The sequence below is a fragment of the Triturus cristatus genome, chromosome 2_1, assembly GCF_964204655.1.
Source record: "Triturus cristatus chromosome 2_1, aTriCri1.1, whole genome shotgun sequence".
Taxonomy (NCBI): Eukaryota; Metazoa; Chordata; class Amphibia; order Caudata; family Salamandridae; genus Triturus; species Triturus cristatus.
Window position 1 is genome coordinate 267,189,241 of NC_140581.1, and position 23,556 is coordinate 267,212,796.

General features: G+C 41.1%; 1 protein-coding gene across 2 annotated transcripts in view; it reads right to left on the bottom strand.

The window, feature by feature from the left end:
• CAPSL (calcyphosine like) overlaps positions 1-23,556 on the bottom strand; it is a 171,837-nt gene that overhangs the window by 100,523 nt on the left and 47,758 nt on the right. For both annotated transcript variants that reach the window (XM_085631014.1, XM_085631006.1), the window contains exon 2: positions 16,052-16,188. In XM_085631014.1, the coding sequence (XP_085487140.1) occupies positions 16,052-16,188 (137 nt within the window). The remainder of the gene's footprint in view (positions 1-16,051; positions 16,189-23,556) is intronic.

Below are 23,556 nucleotides of genomic sequence, written 5' to 3' on the forward strand. Positions count from 1 at the left end.
CATAGCGCCAGGACACCTCAGGGTAACAGCGCGCTTTAGAAATCTTGATAACATAACATAAAATATTTTGGGTTTTTGTTTAGTCACAATCTTACTGATCCTATTTCGTACAGTAAACAAAAAACACTGGATAAAATCAGGCATTTTACAACGGCATGGTCACCTAAATACATATCTTGGTGGGGACAGATGGAAATCTCAAAAATGATGGCAACTCCTTTAGTTACATTTCTTATCATCTATTCTTCCCGTATACCTTTCTTCCTCTTTTTTCCACCATTGACAAAATTACATCCGCTTTCTTGAGGAATTAAAAGAACCTAGAATTGGTGTTAGTAAACTTTAAACTACAATGTGGGTGAATGCAAATTTCCTTACTGGTTTGATTATAAAATTGCTTTCTTGGCAAATTAAGGTGCTCGCTGGTTTTCCCAGGACACTGATAAACAAACACCTTGGTTGCAGATTGAACAAGCGCTCCATTCCCCATATTCTATAATCGCCTTCTTAACCATGTTCACCTTGCAACTCGCCCACTCTCGTCAAATTGTTCTGGATGCAATTAAAGCTCTAAAATTGGTGGATAAGCTCCTTTTTAATGACTTCATAAACTCTTATCATATGTCCATTTGGAAGCCTCCAATACGGGTGCCTTCTTAAGGGAAACACTACTTCTAAAATGTACACATCACTGTACCTATACTACCATTTCCCCCCTTCCTGCTCAGTCGAAATGGTCTAAATACTTTCTTAACAAAGACAGGGAACCCCCTCATCTGTTACCTGAGACAGAATCTGTATGCACTCATTCCATCATTAGCCCAAACGAAACTCTTTGCGTCGCATATCCTCTATTGAGCCCTGGATAATCATTCAAATTACTCAGACACATATTGGTCCTGCACAATGGAATGCAGGGACCAAGAACACATGTCATTTCTGTAAATGGTTAACCACTGCTACTAGGACCATATTTCTAACCAGTTGAGTAGAATTGTTGGTATTAACTATGTACTAGATTTCCCCACGATTATTCTTGGCCCAAATGCTGCCCAGAGTCCGTCTACTCTCAATCAGATCCCGACTTAGCTCTCCTTGAGCTTTTAAAGATGATAGTACTCAAAGCTGTTCTCATTGACTGGAAAGCTGCTAATCATGTTTCATTCCATATGTGGTGGGCCTGGATGACTTACCTTAGGAGTACACATTGTTCTGAGATGCAACTCACAAGCAACCCTAAGATATTATAGAAAATCGTGCTGAGACAGAATATCAAGTTGGATATGTTGACTTACACAACTATCGAGTTGGAAATATCGGGATTCAGAAATATCAACAGCAAGAATATCGTGGTCAACAATATCGAATTTAAGGTAAGAAATATCTTTTTTTAAAATACAGAAGTCATTAATATTGTTTGCAAAAATAGAGATGTTTAAAATATCGATTTTTTTAATTAGTGGTAACTATTTTAGTTTATATTTTAAATGTATGTGATGTAAGTTTTTTTGAATACGTATTGTTTGTTTTTTAATATATGTGTTATATTTTTAGTAGTTATGAATTTTATTTTAATACAATTTTGCATTTTTTAGTTCCGTAGTGGGTTGTGGGTTTATAGGGGAATAGGGTGGGAAGTAATTTAATTATAATAAATTAATGATTATTTTTTATTTATTTAGATTTTATAGCGTTAATTGTGGGAAGTAATTTATTTGTCATTATTTATTAGTTGGTAATATATTAATTGATCATTAATTATGGTAATTGTGTAATTTGTTTTAGGCGTGGGTTGTGGGGTTTATAGGGGTAAAGGGTGGGAAGTGATTTATTTTTGATTACTAATTATTTGTTAATTTATATTAATTGATTGGAAATTAATTATGGAAATTGTGTTATTAATTTTAGGTGCAGGTTGTGGGGTTTATAAGGGTAAAGGGGGGAAAGTAATTTATGTTTAATTAATTAATTAGTTGTTAATTAATAATAATTAATTGAAAATTAAATATAGAATTTGCGTAATTAATTTTAGGTGTGTGTTGTGGATGTTTATAGGGGTAAAGGGTGGGAAGTAATTTTTATTTAATTAATTCCAAATTAGTTGATCATTAATATTAATTAATTAATGTATATTTAATTAGGGTATTTGTTTATATTTTTTCATGTGTGGATTTTATTGTTATAAGGGTAGAGTGTGGGGAGTAAATTAATTTTACTTACTTTATAATTAGTTGTTAAATACTTTTAGTTTTTTTTATTGAAAATAAGTTAATTGTGTAATGCTTTTTTTATGAATTAATTTTAACTGTGGGTTGTGGTGATTATAGGGGCTAAGTGTGGAAAGGTAAATAATTGTTATGAGGTTTTTTTTAAATAATAATATTTCTTTAATTAATTATTTAAGTTGAGGAAGTACATTTTTAGGTCTCGCCTACGCAGCACGCATGTGCTACATAGGAGGACCTTTAGCCGTCGCTCTGCTCTTTTTAGAAGTACATACTCGTGCTTGTGGCGGCATCCACCTTGCGGGAGCGAAAAAGAGCAGGCTGCGTGCGCACGCACACCCCAATCCCTGCCCAGCACTATCCTCGCTGCGCGTTTGTGAAAGCTCTCAAGGCTTGTCCGTTATTTGGTTTGTTTAGCTAGTTTGAGCATGCCTGCTTCACTGGCAGTCATGCACATACCGGGCACTGCACTTTTTTCATTATTTCTCGCATTCCTCCATCTTTTAAGCGCTGCGCTTTAATTATATTTGCAGCTTTAAAGCGCCGTACTTTCATTTTATTTGCAGCTTCAAAGCTGCATCTGCTCCACCTCCAGCCTGCCATTGTGATGATGTAAGCATTTTTGTTAGTCTGTAGAACTGGTCAGGGAAAGTGCTTGTCTGTGCAAGAAGGTCATCATAACACACAAATATGCGTTTTATATAAAATTACTTTCATTGATCACGTTACAGAACAGCAGTGTAAATGCTGGTTTGAGTTGTAGATGGTTGTTGCTTGTCCTTATTGTCTTAGGCAGGATGTATGACATTTTACAAGTTTTTCTTTCTGTTTGTTTGCATACATTGTCTCTCATAATCTGCTTGTAACTGAGTGGTGCATGCGTGGTCGGTGCCTCGTGTGTGCATGTACACGATTGCCCAAGTGTCATCAGTTTTTTTACTCTCAGTACATTGTCAGTGTCTTTAGTCTTGTATGTGTGTGCGTGCGTGGGTGGGTTCATGCATCCAACATCTCTAAATGCTTGTGTGTGCGCGTGCATGCGCTCTTGCATTGACAATGCAGTGCCCCCAAGTGTGTATGTGTGTGCTTGTGCATGGCAGTGCAGTGCCTCCAATTGCTTGTGTGTGTGTGCACACGCTCGCTGATGCATTGACAGTGCAGTCTCTAAAATGCTTGTGTGTGTGCTTGTGCAGCGCCACCAAATGCTTATTTGTGTGTGTGTGTGTGTGTGCACATGTTGTTCGTACGTTGTCAGTGTCTCCTAATCCTTCTGGGTCTGATGTTGGTATTTTACGTTTCTCTCATTTTGTGTGTGTGTGTGTGTGTGCGTGCGTGCACATGTGTGTACTGTCAGTTGCTTAAATATGGCTCCTGGAAAACACCATCTGTTATTAGCAATGTAACTTCCAGTCGATGTGAAACCAGCCTTCAGGCCTGCAGATTCCTTCCTCCTCCTCGTGTCTGTGTGAGTGTGTGTGCCTGGTGAATGCATAAACAAGAAGGAAGTGCTATCAACGTGCATTACCAGTGCCAGGGCTCTGTGTGTCTCTGTAAACCCCCAGGACACCCCCTCAGAGCCCGCGCGCTATGTGTAATATCACTTTATGATAGAGCTTCTCTGTAGCGCGTAACCCTGATGCCCCGGTCATTGGCTCTTCCACAGATTCCTATGCTGCAGACCAAGGGTGTCCAGTCTTGGTGAACAAGGATGAAGAACTCCCATCTTTTCATGACATCCTCGTGATATTTAAATTCAATGTGTAATTGTATCTTTTTTCAATAGGCTGAATTTTTGGCATGGCTTTGCCCCTTGGACAAATATTGGGCACTCCCTCCCTACACAGGTCTTTGGAGACGAAAGTGTTACAATTCCTGCAGATCTTTTGGTTAGTTTTAATGCCTCCGCGGGAATGTATGGCCCATTAGTATCACTTTTTTCATCCTTCTACCTGCTTACCCCCGAAGCCTGCAACTTTCAGCCCCGCCTGTGAGAAGAGCAATGTCTGGATTGTAAATGTAATGATGTTTTCTTTGCCTCTAGTTGTTGCTGAGCACTAAGGAAGAGTACCCTTGGGTGATTTTCCATGGCCTGCTCAGATTTGCCAGTTCATCTACTCATAGTCATATTGGATACGTGTCAGCATCCAGCCTTTCAATCAACCAATCAATAAATTAACATTTATATAGCGCACAGCTGCTTCATAGGAGGCATCCAAGAGCTATCTGCAAGAGAGACTGATCTACCGGCAGAAGAACAGTAAGATCTAGGCCTTATCAAATGAAAAAAAAAAATTCTGATGTCTAGCATTATTTCTTCAATGCTTACCTCATATGCCGAAGCGCCTAAAAACAGTCTGTTCCCTCTCTCACTCCAAGTCCATTCCCTTTCACCAAACACAGTGACAAATGAAAGGAACCTTTATGCCTGTGAAGGCATAGCTACCAAGTTTTGAGATTACTTATGTCTGACATTTCCATGGGTTCAGTGTGCTTATATGTAGGATTCCAAATGCCTTGTGTGCTGATTTCTTTCGAAAAGAGGACACCCGTATTTCACAAATTAATTACTGCAGTGTTAATAGTAAAAAAACTGCCTTAAAATAGTGCAGCACTCCTGGGGTACATATGCAGGGGCAGTGTAGTGCCATTATAACCAATATACAGGAGGTGTCAGGCCAGTTCTATAGTTTCTGGAGTTTGTATGTTATACCAGATATATATTTTGGCTACACCACCAGAGTCAAGTGTGAAAATCTGTGTCACTTTTTCAAGGTGGTGACATCAGAGACTTGTTGCACAGGGGAACTCTGCCACACACAGTAAAAATAAAAAATTATATCTGTGCAAAGTATGTAGTGTGGAAATTTGGCATGTATGAGGACCCTGGCCAGGCTGCATTCTTACATACTGTACTGCTGCCAGAAACAAATTAATCATAGTATACGTTTTACTTTAGTTGTTCAGCGAATAACTCTCTACCTTGGCTAGAGGATCTTTTGCTACCTTTGAGGTAACTCAGTACACTGATATATAGTTGTTTCTTATGAGAAGCAAGGTTGTCAGTAACTGCATCCCTTTTACTGCCAGCCTTGCTTCTCATAAGCAATGACTTTAAGTACAAAGTGTGTGTTTACGTACCGCTTGCAGGTTTCCAAAACATAAATCAAAGGCATTGTCATTTACAATGCCAATAGCTCAAACTCTCGCAAATGTGAGACCTATTGCATTGCAAATTCTTGTTTTTATTTAGATGTGAGTTGTGAATTGTGTGGTGTTATAGGGTAGGAAATAAAAAAAGAAAATGTATGTAATAATTAACGTTTTTGTTTCTAAATAATTTTTAATTAAAAATATGTATTTGTTTGGAAATTGTTTTACATTTTATTTAATATGAAATTTGTAGGCGTTTGTTATATGTATTTAACATTATAATATTTTTAAAAATGGTTTAAGAGTAAATATATTTGTATTTGAATGTTTAACATATTTATATATTTTTTTTGTTTTTTACATATTTTTATTATTGTTAAAAATGTAGTTTGTTTTTAACTTTGAACTGACAGGAGTGAGAATACTAATTGTTACTCCTCTGAAATACAACACTTTCCCTACTGTTGCACTCACTGGAGAGAGAATATTAATTTTTACCCCTCCTCTGTCCAACACTTTCCCTACTTTTACAATTATTGGAGTGGGAATAGTAAATTTTATCCCGCCACTATCCAACACTTTCCCTATTGTTGCACTCAATGGAGTGGGAATAGTAATTTTTACCCCTCTGCTATCCAACACTTTCCCTACTGTTGCACTCACTGGAGTGTGAATGGTAATTTTAACCCCTCCACTATCCAACACTTTCCCTAATGTTGCACTCACTGGAGTGGGAATAGTAATTTTTACCCCTCCACTAACCAACATTTTCCCTACTGTTGCACTCACTGGAGTGGGAATAGTAATTTTTATCCCTCCGCTATCCAACACTTTCCCTACTGTTGCACTCACTGGAGTTGGAATAGTAATTTTTACCCCTCCGCTGATACAGATATTTACATATTTAAACATTACTCACTAAGCCATGTATTCACTAAGATACACTTAATCAGTCAGTTATACAATCAATTTTTCAAAAACAAATCATCCATTTAGACACTTATATACCCATTTATTCTTAGATCGACCTTGAGATATACATATATAAAACATATGTAATTTTCAGAAAAACACACATTCACTGGATGATGTCATCAGTGATGTCATTTGAGATGTCATCAGTGATGTCATGAGTGATGTCACTGACCATGTCATGAGTGATGTAATATGTGATGTCATCAGCAGTGCATTCCGGGCGCGCGAGTTATAGTTAGCTGAACTAACTATAACGGGGGAATTTCAATGGTTTTGTAAGAGTGAAAAGTCCAGCTAACTATAACGCCCCTGAAACCTATGGTTTTTTCAGTGAATTTCTAAGGTTTTTTAAATGCTAATTCCTAACTATGCCTACAGAGATAGGACATGTAAAGAAAGAAGAAAAAACGCACAGAAAGAAAAAAAAGAAATGCAGAAAGAAGCAACAGAAGTTCTCAAAGACGAAGAAAAGTGCAGGAAGAAGGATAACGTGCAGAAAGAACAAACAGAAGAGCAGAAAGAAGCCTTGTTGCAAAATCATCCTGTACCCTCAACTTTTTCAGACAGATACTGGAGGTAACTGAGTCTGACTAACCAGTCCTAGAGCCAGTGATATGTTAAAAGACACTCAGAATACATTAAAAAACACCTACATACACTAGGAAACACTATGCGTTGGGGTCACCCTGTGATCAGCATGACCTCCTCTATAAGCCCCTAGTATATAATAGGGCAGGGGATTAAAATAACCTCTTAAAACGTGCCACAGAGCGTGTTTGCACACTTCACCTCAGGCCCCGTCCCCTCACTTTCCCACTGTGTAAACACTCCCTGTGGCCGTTTTAAGTTGGGAGATTAAGTCCCCTTGAATCCTGAGGGTCCCTAGGGTCCAACTAGACCACTAGGTACCTCCAGTAAGCGCCACAGAGCTGCGTTGCAGAGATATGTAAAAAGGGGCACGGCCTAGACCACCTCTCTGCAACGCAGCGCAGTGGCGCCTACTGGAAGCACCTGGTGGGCTAGTTGGGCCCCAGGGTCCCTCAGGATTGAAGGGGAATTATTTCCCCAACTTAAAACGCGCCACAGGGCTTGTTTGCACACGTTAACTCAGGCCCCGTCCCCTCCCTTCACCACTGTGTAAACACGCCCTGTGGCTGTTTTTAGTTGGGAGATTAAGTTCATTTGAATCCTGAGGGTCCCTAGGGTCCAACTAGCCCACTAGGTACCTCCAGTAAGCGCCACAGAGCTGCGTTGCAGAGAGGTGTAAAAAGTGGCACGGCCTGGACCACCTCTCTGCAACTTAGCTCAGTGGCGCCTACTAGAAGCACCTGGTGGGCTAGTTAGCCCCCAGGGGCCCTCAGGATTGAAGGGGAATAATTTCCCCAACTTAAAAAGGCACCATAGGGCGTGTTTGCACACGTCACCTCAGGCCCCGTCCCCTCCCTTCCCCACCGTGTAAACACACCCTGTGGCCGTTTTTTAAGTTGGGAGATTAAGTCCCCTTGAATCCTGAGGATCCTTAGGGGCAAAATTGCCCACTAGGTACGTCCAGTAAGCGCCATTGCACAGAGGTGTAAAAAGGGGCACGGCCTGCACCACCTCTCTGCAACGCAGAGCAGTGGCGCTTACTGGAAGCACCTGGTGGGCTAGTTGGCCCCCAGGGTCCCTCAGGATTGAAAGGGAATTATTTCCCCAACTTAAAACGTGCCACAGGGCATGTTTGCACACGTCACCTCAGGCCCTGTCCCCTTCCTTCACCACTGTGTAAACGCGCCCTGTGGCCGTTCTAAGTTGAGAGATTAAGTCCCCTTGAATCCTAAGGGTCCCTAGGGTCAAACTAGCCCACTAGGTACCTCCAGTAATCGCCACAGAGCTGCGTTGTAGAGAGTTGTAAAAAGGGGCGTGGCCTCAGAACACCTGTCTGCAACGCAGCTCCCTGGCGCATACTGGAGATACCTGTTGGGCTAGTTGTCCCTCAGGGACTCTCACTATTGAAGGGGAATTAATTCCCCAACTTACAACTGGCCAGGGGCGCGTTTGCAGAGTGCTGCAAGGAGGGGGCGTGGCCTCCGGCGCGATGCCGGTCTTTTATTTATTTTATTTTTTTAAGAAGGAGGGCTGTATGGCCCCTCTTCTTTTTCTAATTTACTGGCCCTGGGGACCCCATCCCCCAGGGCCTGCACCCTATTTTTTTTTGTTAAAAAAATAAATTTGGCCCTCCCAAGGCCTTCATCGGCCCCGGGGACCCCAACCCCCGGGTCATGGCCTTTTTTTATTCTTTAGGAGGGGGCTGCGTTGCCCCCCTCCTCAGGCCACTTATGGCCCCGGGGACCCCATCCCCCGAGACCGGCATTTGTTTATTATTATTTAAAAAAAAAATATATTTATAGAAACACCTAGGACATGCTGGACAAACCGTACGTACCTATCACCATGACGATTTGCGTGATATTCCTTAAAAGGCGACTATGCATAGAATGAATCCACATGGAATGTATTTACACCGCTAGTGAAGCTCTGACGTGTCTGACGCCCTACCGTGCCTAATCCCGGCTCCCCCGCCGGTGGGCACTCTCCAAGTAGACACCCTTGTCATTTATTTATACAAACATGGGTAGCTATTGACTGGCACATTTAATATACACGCACACCAAGCCATTCAAAGGGGATTCGACAAAAATTCGACCAAACTATGCAAGAAACCTCCCTCACGGTTAATAAAATACACATCCACCGCCGGATGTGTAATACTTTTTATTTTACTCTCTGGAAAGGAGACGAACCTCACTTGAGAGTCACAGCGTGCTCCTGGCTGAGCCCAATGCTGTGTTACACCCACCAGTGCCCGCCGAGTGCCTCACACCTCTGTGTTGTATTCCACCAGCTAGTGCATATGCTATGACACTCTCTAGCCCATGTGCACTGTAACACCACCCCGTGAATATGTCATGCCACACTTGCCTTCGCACGGGTTATATTGCCCCATCTAACGTGCCTTCCTCGATGCCTATGTTATAACGCACAGCGCTATGCCATACATATGACAATCTGGGATCCATATCTTTGTCACAGTGCATATGCAACGTTACACTCCCCAGCACATATTTTATATTACAACTTTAGAGACTAGTTAGGTTACACAACAATGCCCTGTGCATATTACACTCCAAGGTGCATATCGCATAGCACGCGCTAGTGCCTGTGCTATCTCGCGCTATCCAATGAATCTGTCATTGCGCACAATGTATTGCATATTATATTTCACGCTCCGGTTCATCTTATATCACACTTTTTGGTGCATAGTTTATACCATGTACTATATCTAGTTTTCATTTTCAATCGTGCTCTCAGGACTATGTTCTATATAACATTGCGTCCACCTACCCTTTTCATGGGCATTACATTTTGCGATGGGGGGGTGGAGAGTCAGGGGGTGTTTCTGCCAAGTGAGCCCGGAGTCACAGTCGCAAACGTCCTCTTCTTCCTGAATAAAAGTGAGATTATGCTGCATACTTGTTCATATTTTAAGTAGTTCGCACAGACACACATTTTAAAAACAATAAAGTTCCTAATACCCACCTTCTCTGAACAGTTAGCTTGCTGCCCCATCCACCTCCTCCCTATCCTCTGTTGTCTGAATCCGGGGACTAGCCTCCTCCCTCCTGCCATGCATGGTCTGATGTGCTGCCACTGCCCTCCATTTAGCATGATGTACCAGTCCACTCCTACTGCCCACCATTGCCCAATTCTATGGCCCATCATTGACCTCCTGCTTAGCCTCTGTGCTTAGCCTGCTGCCCCTATTCTCCTTCCCCCTGCCCTCCGATGTCTTTGTGCATGCCCCTGCTCCATCCTTTCTGCCCACCATGTTCCATGGACCTGCCACTCCTATCTACTCTGAGTGTTCTGTTGAGCTGCCACTTCCCTCCCACCTGCCTAGCATTGTCAGATGACTGTAACCTGTCCCTGCCACCTCCACCCTGCCTGTCCACATGCCATGCCCCTATCCCCTTCCTCCTGTCCTCCATGGTCCATTTTACTGCCACACCCTTCTGCCCTCCCTGGTCTGTTGTGCTGCAACTGCTCCTCCTGCCTGCCCCGCGCGGTCTATTGTGAGGCCCCTTCCCCTGAACTCTCTTCGTCTGTGCCCAGGTCCTGACCCTCCCTTCTATCCTTCATGGTCCTTTGTGCATGCCCCTGCACCCTCCTTCTTGCCCATCATAGCCATTGTGCTGCCATTAACCCTCCCGCTTGCCATGCATGGTCTTCTGTGCTGCCATGGCCCCTCCCACCTTCCCTGTGTGGTCAGCTAGCTGCCCCTGACCCCCTCCCACCTTCCCTCCATGGTCTGTGTGTATGCCATCATAGTCTCATTGTTGCTCTCCATGGTGTGTCTTGTTTCTAGTGCCCATCCTGCCTGACCTCCATGGTCATCTTGCTGCTCCTGTCCTGCCCCCTTGCCCCCAGCCCTCTGTTTCCATGTGCAGATCCCTATTCCCTCCCTCCTGACTTGTCTGTTCCATTGTAATGCCCCTGATCCGTCCCTCCTGCCCTTTATGGTCTGTTATGCTGCAGCTTTCTCTCCTGTCTGTCCATTATGGTCAGCTAGCTACCATTGCCTCTTTCCCCTCTGTTCTCTGTTCTCCAGGTGCATGGTCCTGTCCCCTCCCTATTGCTTTCTATGGATTGTTGTGCTGCACTCCCGTCCCGCATGCGCTGTGTGGTGTATTGTGCTGCTGCAAACCCTGATGCCTGCCCTGTAGGGTCAGTTTGGTGCACCTCTCCATGTCCCTCCTGTCCTCTGTTATCCGAGTCCATGTCCCTACCCCATTTCCTCCTGCCTACCATGATCCAATGTACCATACTTGCGAACCTTTTGAACTTGGTAAGAGGGAGATTTTGAAAAAAACTGGGGTATTGATTTTCCCCTTTGAGTTACATTGAAAAAGAGGAGATTGTAGACAGGAGACAGATCAAATAAAGCCCATTTGAGCTTAAAAACATTGGACGTTTCCTGGCTGAAACGGGTCTGTTGGCATGTATGGTTGTACTACCACTGCCTATTCCTTCTGCCCACAATGGTCTATTATATTGCCACAGCCTCTCTTGCCAGTCCTGTATTGTTGGTTTGTTGCCCCTGCTCCCCTTTCCACTGCCCTCCATAGTCTGTTGTGCTGCCACTGCCCTTCCTGCCTGCCCAGTGTGGTCAAATTGTTGCCTCTGCACTCTCCTACCTGCCTTCAATTTTCAGAGTCCGTGCCCCTGGCCTCTGCCTCTCAACAGTATCTCAATGAACAACTAGATTGCTAACATTCTATATTTATTACAAAAGTGTGGAACGCCTGACGTCATCTTGATGTAATCAAAACTGTAATACCTAGAGTATTTCCTTTAGAAATTACATACATGAGAGGGTCTTATTTGCATCAAAATTATGGTTAGTGCTCTAAAAACCTAAAATGAGGACATATTTTCTGAGTTTTCAAATAGCGACAAAGAACTTTTAAATTATTTGTAATCTTTATGTTTTTTTATCCAGTTGACCACTTGATTAAATGTTGCACCTAGGGGAGAGGATGTGGTGTTACTTCCAGAGCTGCAGACTTTGCAACTGGGGAACCAGGTTGGAGTTTCTGCTTCAGCTCAACATTCTGTGATTCTGATCAAATCACTTAATCTCCCCATGTCTACAACCAAAATGAATTTGATCTTGTGTGATGTAACCAATGCTCATGTAAAGCACTCCAATACCTGACAAGTCTGCACTATATAAATACACAAAAAATAAGTGTTTTGCACACTTCTGTCATTGGGCTACATGTAGGCTACATCAGGGAGATATTTGTGCTGCATTTGGGCTCTTTTGTCTCTGGTGGCCATCTTGGGAGATTTATTTGTTATGAAGTTTCCTAATTTCCTCATTTACTGCAGTCTCCTCAGTAGGAAATGCTTTCAGTTTTTTACTTTGATTCCATCAAGAAGGTATTCAGATATGTCACACATTTGCCATAAATTCTGAATGTTAGCACTCTAGTTGCTCCTTAGATCACTTTAGTAAAGCTACTGCTCACCACGGAAGTCTGCTGTTGGTATTAAAAGTGCATGTTTCAGTCTGCATATCAGAATTTTTTAATGAAATAGAAGAGGATTTGAGAAGTCACTGAAAATGTGCCCTTAATTTTTCTTTCTTCAGCACTAATCATAATTTCTATGGCAAAATGAACACCCTCATTGTGTTCCTTTTTAAATTAAATGTTTTAAGTGTTACCAGTTTATTCCAATCAAGATGGCTTCAGGTGTGCCATACGTTTGTCATAAGTAAGACAGTAAGCACTCTAGTTGTTTTTAAAAACACTCTGGGACATTCTGTCATTGGTCTATACTTGGGCTACATCTGGGTGATATTTGGGCTACATTTGGGCTCGTTTGTCTCTGGTGGCCATCTTGGGAGATTTATTTGTTATGAAGTTTCCTAATTTCCTCATTTACTGCAGTCTCCTCAGTAGGAAATACTTTCAGTTTTTTACTTTGGTTCCATCAAGAAGGCATTCAGATGTGTCACACATTTACCATAAATTCTGAATGTTAGCACTCTAGTTGCTCATTAGATCACTGTAGTAAAGCTACTGCTCACCAGTGAAGTCTGCTGCTGGTATTCAAAGTGCATGTTTCAGTCTGCATGTCAGAATTTTTTTATGAAATAGAAGAGGATTTGAGAAGTCAAAATGTGCCCTAATTTTTCTTTCTGCAGCACTAATCATAATTTCTATGGCAAAATGAACCCCCTCATTTTGTTCCTTTGTAAATTAAATGTTTTAAGTGTTACCACTTTATTCCAATCAAGATGGCTTCAGGTGTGCCATACTTTTTTCATAAGTAAGACTGTTAGCGCTCTAGTTGTTCGTTAGAACACTCTGGGGCATTCTGTCATTGGGCTATACTTGGGCTACATCTGGGTGATATTTGGGCTACATTTGGGCTCTTTTGTCTCTGGTGGCCATTTTGGGAGACTTATTTGTTATGATGTTTCCTAATTTCCTCATTTACTACAGTCTCCTCAGTAGGAAATACTTTCAGTTTTTTACTTTGATTCCATCAAGAAGGCCTTCAGATGTGTCACACATTTGCCATAAATTCAGAATGTTAGCACTCTAGTTGCTTATTAGATCACTGTAGTAAAGCTACTGCTCACCAGGGAAGTCTGCTGCTGGTATTGAAAGTGCATGCTTCAGTCTGCATGTCAGAATTTTTTAATGAAATAGAAGAGGATTTGAGAAGTCACTCAAAATGTGCCCTAATGTTTCTTTCTGCAGCACTAATCATACTTTCTATGGCAAAATGAACCCCCTCATTTTGTTCCTTTTTAAATTAAATGTTTTAAGAGTTACCACTTTATTCCAACCAAGATGGCTTCAGGTGTGCCATACGTTTGTCATAAGTAGGACTGTTAGCTCTCTAGTTGTTCTTTAGAACACTCTGGGAAGCTGCAGTAGAACACAAAGGAATCAACTGACAGTCTCTGCCCTTGTTGGATGTACATGTTTTACTGAGAATGTCAGACTTCATTCTCACATGACTGAGAAAGATAATGTGAATTTACAGAAAATATGCTCTCAGTTTAGCTTATAGATCACCTTCCAAACCTCTGTGGGAAAAGCATGAGAAAATAGTTTTCTCTCAAACATGATTCATGATATCACAGCAGAAGGCTTTTTCACATTGTAAAATCACCTTAGAACACACCACAATTCCTAAAATGAGTATGGTACCATCAACAAATGATTTATAATGTAACTAAAGTCTTAAAACCTTCTATTAACTGCAATGCTTTTTAATGAGGTGCTATCATGTATATTGGTCCCAAGATGGCTGCCAACACTTCTTGGATGAAGTGGTGACACCCAATAAGATCTCACGAAGAGATGTGTGGTTTGGCTCCGCCCAGATATATATGTGATTTTACTTTTGATTTTCTCAGGAACTACTGAACAGATTTACACCATTTAAGCAAAAGGCACGAGTCTGAACTGAGGACTACCTCTTTGCCAAATTTGGTGTAATTCCGTTCAGCACTTCGGTCTGTAGCTGCGTCAACAGGTCCTATGGGAAAATGCATGGGGAAAACGTGTTTTGGAACCCACCTTTTTTCTCGGCCCCCGCTTGACGAATCACCATGAAATTTTCAGGATAGGAGCGGACCAGAGCTGGCCAAAAGTTTGGAAACTTTGACGAAGATTCATCAATCGACGCCAACGTTATTCCAAATAGAATGTTGCGGATATCCTATGGAAAATAGGTCCTAACTATAACTACCTACTGGCGACTGCCAGTAGGTAATATATATGCATATATATGTATTTCAAAGATGCTCTCAGCATTGAAAGAGCACTCGACCGTGTCCCCACCATCTGGCATTTGTCACCTTGCTGCAGCTTGCCTCTCACATGCGTGTCTTTTGAGCCCATGAAGAAGAGGCGTTTGCCTCGAAACGCGTCGAACATGAAGGTAATGCTTGGCATGTGAGAGGCAAGCTGCAGCGAGGTGAAAAATGCCAGATGGTGGGGACACGGTTGAGTGCTCTTTCAATGCTGAGAGCATCTTTGAAATCAAAACATTAAACAAGGCTGCTCGCCGTGGAAATGAGCACCATTTCAAGAACTTGAAAGGCTGAGGAGCTGATTGTCTGTCTCCGCGCAGCACCGTGTTCCAGGAATTAATAGTGCCTGCCTTGAGTGTGCCAAACCTACAAAGGTGAATTACAAGCTTTTAATCGGACACAACATTGAGCCTACTAGAGGAGGATTAAAGTGAGACTCATTTAACGGGACTGTAACATCCATAATTCAATAGTTATGATGCATGAAGCAAAAGCCAATCAGGTAAATGAAATAAATACCGGAAATGAGCGGTTTTTCAAAGCGTGTCTTTTGAGCCCATGAAGAAGAGGCGTTTGCCTCGAAACGCGTCGGACATGAAGGTAATGCTTGGCATGTGAGAGGCAAGTTGCAGCGAGGTGGCAAATGCTAGATGGTGGGGACACGGTCGAGTGCTCTTTCATTGCTGAGAGCATCTTTGAAATACATACATATATATATGTGTACATTTTTTTATATAATTTTAAAATTATAAAATAAATTAAAATTAATAGTTTATTAATTGCTTCAAAGGAAATATATATGAATTATCATGTATGTGTGTGTAACTTTTTTTAATTAAGTTTATTTATGATGTTTTTTAAAATGTATATCAAATCTACTTAATTTTTTAAATAATTGTTATCTAACATATTTAATATTTATTATTGTATATATATATCAAATTCGATATTTTGTACAACTATATTTTTTACATTGATATTTTTGTTCCAAAATTTTTGTACTTACCTGTTAGTATAGGGATTTGATATTTTTGCATTCTATAGTTTTACATCAATATTTTTTACTTTTATATTTTTAACTTCGATATTTTGTCAATGAATCACAATAATTTTCTCTAATTCATACTATGTGTTACTTTTCAAGCATCACACCTCCTCCGACCTCTGTGGTTATATCTACACCTCTGTAACAATCCTGTGTCAGGTTCCGTTATTGTTGTTTTCTTTTATTGTCTCCATCTTAAAATCAAAAAAATTATTCAAACATAAATAACCCTCAAATTCTTCACGCCAAGGACGATTTATCGAAAAATCATTGTTGTACCTGCCAAGCCCTTTGATCCCTGCTGATCCCCTCGAAAGACACTGAAGCCGCAATTTTTCAATGGGATCCGTAGAAGTTGAAAGTTTTTTTTTGGCTTCCATTGCCATTTCTCGATCATGCCGTGCTGTTCCTGCCATCTAGGATACAAATTATTCATATTACCAAATTTGTCACTGAAAAAATATATTTGTCCACCGAAGTCTGACAGAGCTAAAAAGAGCCGTCCTAGTGAACAGATGACTAGTGCAAAATAGATGACTGATGTTATTTCATGGAATCAAAATCACAGGAAATTCATGCCTGCAGATTGACCCGTAACAAGTATAGTGCATCTTCCATAGTCAAGCAAAAACAGTTGTGAATTGCAAATGTGTTTCAAGCAAAAAAGGTGTGCCATTCAGTAACAAAAGTGGGATTGCAGCCCTCGCTATGGATAAGAGCCCTTCTGGTCAACAGAGGCAGCTCCTGTTTGGAGCCCAAGCCCTCCCCCACCGATGGTGCCTTGCTTCATCATCAGGCTGTGTTTCTCGTTGGGATGGGGCTGCAGTGCTCAACAGGCTCCTGAAGCGGGCATGTTGCCGCAGATCTTTTTAGATCGCCTTTAGGCCAAGAATACTAGCCTTGATAAAAAGTGAATCTAAAGGAAATTCACACTATATGCAGAGTGGTATGGAACTTAAAATTAACTAGAATTACACTGTGAGAATTTTGTTTCCGGACTTTCTCTTAAACATTAAAATCAATGAACAGAACTCAGAAACTCCTATGATTCCTAGATCACAACAACTATATTCAGCATTTTTCATGCCTACTCTGTCCCAAAGCAAATCAATGGCATTTCATCACAACCTGTATTAAATCTAATCTACCAAAGCAGGCAACAAAAGGGTCTGCGAGTGATATTGTCCTACCTAATCAACTCACTTATGTGTCAAAAGATAGTGCACATGAATTTACACTCTGAGTATGGATGTCTTTCTTTTACACTGTGACCTGTAAATTAAACAGACATAAACCAAAATTCATAAAATACAACAACAGCTTATATATGTATGTATATATATATATATATATATCTCCCAAAACTTCCAGCACACACAGTCACCGAGCTAGACTCCGACACCACCATTCCAGTGATCAAGTAAGCTTTTATTATTTCGTTATCAGGGCTGTAACGCGTTTCGGCAGGATCCCCTGCCTTGTTCATACAGCGAGCTGACACATTGCAGTGACTTTTAAAGCTAATGCAAAAAACGGCTTGTCACGTGGTGTTGTCGACATAGACAGCATACTTTTCAAATCCACATACATGTTTTTCGTTAACCATTATACAGGTTTCATTGTTACTTTCATCATAAGGCTTTCATTATTTACACAAGTTTCCAATTACTATCATTCATGTCATGTTTTATATACTTGAATTCAATTTTTTAATTTTTCAACTTTGTATTGGTTTTATATTTTTCATTTTTATTGCACTCTGTGTATCCTTGTACCAAAGCGTACATTTTTTTACCTACTTAGCAAAATAAATGTCTATTTGTGTCTAACGAAACATTATGTGTACAACCAAATATTTCATGTAACTCACATTGAGGCCCACTCCCATGTCCATATCAGCCTCTCTTGTAGGTATAGACTACAAATGCCTTGTTTCCTGTATTTAAAGTGCAAGTGCTCAAATTATCAATCAGGTTGTCATACGTTTGTTGCCTCAAATTGTGCAAATATGCAATTAAAATACAAAAAGTACTGGGTGCCAAACGCTATTTCTTCCAACTGGAAATCCAAATCATCAGTAATGCTGAGACACAGTGTCTACTTTATAGAAAGTACGCATTTTTCTTATTTTCTCTTTTACTCTAATTTTCAAAAGTGCACGTGCTTCCGTGCAAACTGCAATTTTTAGAAAATTAAGTGCAAGTGCTTTTACCATAGCATCAAAAGAAATACACGAACCAACTTACTACTGCCTGATGGTTAATTTAAAAATGGTGGTCTCATGTATAATAAAGTGCAACTGCTTCTGTGCAATATCGCAAACTAAGGTGCAATCATAGGACAGAAGACGAACTTCTAAAGTTTAGTAAAGTGCAAGTGCTTTAGACCAGTTTTAAATACTGTATATCAGTATGAAGTATTTTGTGTTTACAAATAGCATTGGCATTCTCACATATATGTTCAATTTGCTTAATTTCCATGGTGCTGGCTACCTCATACACTTTTTAAGAAGATGGAGAACGAAGGGGGCCTACTTCTAAAAATTATTTACATAAAAGATTTCCCCCACTATTGTAATCAATTGCATAAAACATTAAAATAGTGATGCAGGCATACTGGTCATAAATCATAGATATGGTGCATCTCATAGATTTCATTTCTCTAACATTGGGACACTTATCATATCGATCTCACACAAGGTGGACATGCATGTCTTCATATGACTTTAAGCCTCTAGGTGTTTTGCAATAAAACATGAGTATATATCGGGACTCTAGCTGCCTAAGTTTGCCTTCATGATTTCCACCTCTGCTGCTTTGGGGACTGAGTCTTCTACAAAGTACGTCAGTTCTTCTATTCTACCTGCATGAACATCATTGATGTGACGAGCTACGGGGTATTGTTTGTCTCCGTTTTTCACTGATTGGTGATGCTTCAGGATCGTAACGTGAACCATATGGATTGTGCTTCCGACATAGTATTTGGGGCAGGTACATTGAAGAACATAAATAACATAATCACTTTTACAATTAAAAAAGCGAGGGATCTTCCAAGGTTTGTTAAAAAATGGCAGTTGGATTTCCTTTTTGTTTATTCCATGTTTACATGCCTTGCACTTAATACACCTATTAAAACCCGGGTTTGCCATCAGCCAGCTCTCGGTTTCATTTATTTCTGGGCTGTTTTTCACTAATTGTTGCCTCATTGAAGTGGCTCGTCCGAAGGTAATAAGGGGTTTTTCGCGGAACCAGAGAACTCAACATTGAGTCCCCTTTTACCAGGTGCCAATGCCTACTCATGCAGTCTCTCACTCTTGCATGGTAGGCATTGTACCTGGTTATCATCCTTAGGTCCTGCGTTGTGTGTCCTTTTGCTTTCCTCACTTTCTTAAACAAGATGTCTTCTCTCGGTATCCCATCCACTTTCATTAATGCTTGATTTTACACTCTCTGACCGTAGCCTCTCTCTTTGAATATTGCTACTAATTCAGTTTGTGCTTGTTCTAGAGAGCTAACCTCGCTACAGTTTCTCTTCATGCAAAGCAATTCTGCGTAGGGGATACTCTGTTTTAATTTTTGCGAATGAAAACTGCTAGAGTGAAGGATGGAGTTTCCCGCTGTTGGTTTTCTAAATGTGCGTGTGTGCAATTTCCCTTCTTTGATAATAACTTCCAGATCTAAAGAGTATACTTGGGATTCACTAATGTTACTAGTAAACGTTAGATTTAACTCGTTGTTATTCAGAGCCATTATGAAGTTTCTCGCCTTTTCTGGTGCCCCTCTCCATACAATAAATAAATCATTGATAAAACAACACCAAACCTTGATGTTATCTTGCCACTGTGTTTTGAAGTTGACCATCAGCACCTGCTCCTCCCACCAGCCCATGTGTAGATTTGCATAGCTGGGGGCTAAGCAGGTGCCCATGGCCGTACCCCTTAGCTACCTGTAGATATTCTTTCCAAACAGGAAGAAGTTGTTCTCCAGACGTAGTTTAGCCGTTTTAATCAAGTGAACCTTGGGATCCAACTACCCCTCCTATTACCTCCAGTAACTCCCACACAGCTAAGTTCTCATAGCAGGCCACGCCCCCTTTCCACACCACTGTGCAAACACATTTCCTGGCGCATTCTTGGATGAGGATTTAAGTCCCCTTCGCTGCTGGGGGTCCTTAGGGGCCAACTAGCCTACCCAATACCTCCAGTATGCCCCAGATAGTGAGTTTGCTGAAAAGTGGACACAGGCCATGCCCCCTTTCTCCACCACTCTGCAAACGTGCCACCAAGCACGTTCTGTCGGGGGATTAAGCCCCCTTGAATCCTGAGGGTCCCTAGGGGCCTACTAGCCCACCAGGTACCTCCAGTAAGCCCCACACAGCTGGATTGCTGAGAGTGGTCTGAGATTATAAACAACAATTGTCCCTAGTCATAAGAAAAAATAGAGTTAATGATAAATAAGGACCCAGTCAGTACTTATCAAAAGGGAGACTTGTCCAGCCGGACAGAGGTCATGAATTTTACTGATATTCAGAAAGTAGCCAAAATATAAAGAAAATTAATAAAGTGGGACACAAGCCTGCGTCCAGTACATACATTAGAACATAGAAACAAGGAGGTTCAGGCATAAACACATAGTTTGCTTATAGATATCCAAATATTTCCAAATAATTCTACAATTTGTAGTTGCACGGGTTTCTTGCCTCGTGATGTCCTTTCCTTTTTACCTTTACCTTCCCTCTTCCTCTTTCTTTCCTTGAGGTTATTCAGGTTGCATCGTGCAGGCATTATTGTTCCTTGTCCTGATGATGATCCTTGCATCCGTTTAGTAGGATCGAAACGCCGTCGACACTTACAAATACCCGAAATGTTAAAAACATGATTTTTGAGACATAAGGGTGTTGTCTAAACTGTTTGTTTCTCAATTACTGTTGATATCTATAAGCAAACTATGTGTTTATGCCTGAACCTCCTTGTTTCTATGTTCTAATGTATGTACTGGACGCAGGCTTGTGTCCCACTTTATTAATTTTCTTTATATTTTGGCTACTTTCTGAATATCAGTAAAATTCATGACCTCTGTCCGGCTGGACAAGTCTCCCTTTTGATAAGTACTGACTGGGTCCTTATTTATCATTAACTCTATTTTTTCTTATGACTAGGGACAATTGTTGTTTATAATCACTTAATTCCCAAGGTCCCTAGTTGACCTTTCTGGGTGCTCTTGTTGTTACTAAATATAATATGAGAGTGGTCTGAGGCCACGCCCCTTTTTACACCACTCTGCAAACGCGCCTCCTGCCGCACTGCTGGTGGGGCAATGATGTCCTCTTCAGTCCTGAGGACCTCAGGACTGAAGTGGACTTCATCCCCCGACTTCGAACACGCAAGGAGGCGCGTTTGCAGAGTGGTACAGGGAGGGGTGGGGCCTCTGGCGAAATGCCGGCTTTTAAAAAAGAAATGTATAACAAAATATTTGGGAGGCCCCCTTTCCCTGGGCCATTTCTGGCCCCGGGACCCCATCCCTCGGGGCCTGGCCTGCCTTTATGCTTTTCTTTTTTAATTTCTAGGGGGGGCCACATAGCCCCCCTTCTGAGGCCACTAATGGACCCGGGACCTCAACCTCCTGGGCTGGCCTTCTGTTTAAAAAAAAAAAAAGAAAATTTAAATTAAAGGGGAGGGGGGCACTTGGGCCACTTTGGCCCCGGGGACCCCACCCCAGGGCCGGCCCACAAGTTGGGGACCGTGGGGGGAGCCCCGATGCCCCCACACCGGCTCTCCGCCTCCTACCAGAGCCGCGATTTCTTTTGGACAAGGGAAGTTGCTAACATGCAGCTCCCCTTGCCCAAAAGCAATTCTGCTTTGCTTCTTTGCGAGAGCAGGTTTCCTGCTCTCGCTTCCAAGAAGCAAAACAGTGTTAGCTACAGTAGGGCGGGAGCCCCGGGGAGGTAGCGGTCCCTAGGGCTGTGGGAGGCCGCGTGGTACCCCCGCAATTTATGATCAATGCCCCAGGAGGTGGTGGTCCCCCGCTAATTTATTACACATTGCCCCCGGGACCTGTCCCACCTGTGGGCTTATAGAAAATGAAGCGCGTATACAGTTCTCCACCTTTGCCCATTATGAGGCATTGTGGGATATGTAGTTTCAATGCATACAATAATAACTTAGCTCTAGGATATAAATACTATTGACACTGTGGAACACAACATCATTGAACTGTTCAATGATGGGCCAAACATTGACCAAGGAATTCTCACAAGTCAATGGACTATAGAGAAATAAATCATTCAGTCCCTTAGACCCTACAGACACTATAGGAAACAGATCCTGAACAATACAATTAAACCCATGAATAAGTAAACAAGGCAAAATAACTAAACTACAATCGAGCACAAAAATGGAAAGCAAACATTGTAAATAATTGTATATTATTGTATGCATTGAAACTACATATCCCACAATGCCTTATAATGGGCAAATGGGGAGACCTGTATAAATTGGAATGGTAGACAGACTTCCCTAACCGTGAACAAGCCCTTGTGGTGAAACGCGTTGGTGGTAGTGGTGGTGAATAAAACCCTTAAACTAATATCTTTGGAGTGCAACATACATTTGTTCTATTAATTCATTGTTGGGCTGTATTCCGCCCGCTTGATTTCTGCACTGAATGGCAGAGCGCGCTGTCACTAGGAATCAAATTGTTAAACAATATATCAATATATATATATATATATATATATATATATATATATATATATATATATATATATATATATATATATGTTGCTGCTATGTTGCCATTGTAGACACACCTTCCCATACGACGTCATGAACCCATTGGTCTTGGGACTCCAATACAATAGGTTGGTAAACATTATCTACATTCTCCACCTTTAGGGTTGCATGAGGAGCATCCAATGCTTGTATGGATATAAAAACATCCGCCGCGCATGTTGGAAATAGACAATTGCTCATCTTAACTGTGAGCCAGCAAATAATGAATGTATAAATACACTTGGTGAATGTTTTTACGGTGGAGGTTCTGACCCTAGTTTATGCTTTTATTTATTTATGTTTACTGTTTTCACGTCTTCAGGCAATGTGTAATATTATTACAGAACACCTACAAGACTCACACGTAGACAGCTGAAACATGACTACTAAGCAATAAGCCATTATTGGTATAGCTATAAGACAGATGAAACAGGACGACTAAGCATATAAGCCACTGTGGATATAGCTACAAAGAGTCATGATTAAAATTAATTCATGTTATAGATATTGAAAAGACATATTGTGCTATTGAGGTTTGCCTTATAACAGTATATGGTTTATAAAGAAGTTCTCCAAATTGAACATCACTTGGTTGAGTATCACAAGCTGTTGTCGTAATGATTTAAGATATATTTGTGAATGTTATGGGTAATATGAATGAATGACAGTGTAAATGAAGTGAAGGCAGTGTTATGTATACGTATTTTAATTGTTATACTATGTGCAACATACAAGTGTGAAACATTGTCATTCTATATGTGATCATTGTATAAATTATTTTAAAGTTGATTTCTAATAACATTTTGCGCAAAAGTAGATTCATGTTCTTTAAGCCTTGAAATTAGTTAGGAAACTATTATATAATGTGTATAGCTGTCTGGGTTTTTGGATCAATATAGCTATTTCCTTGCCCTTGGAACATTTATCTATAGCAGGGAGTGCCCTTTATTACACTATTGATCCGATTTGGAACACACTAGGCGTGAAACATGTTTACCATAGTTTTAGTGATCTA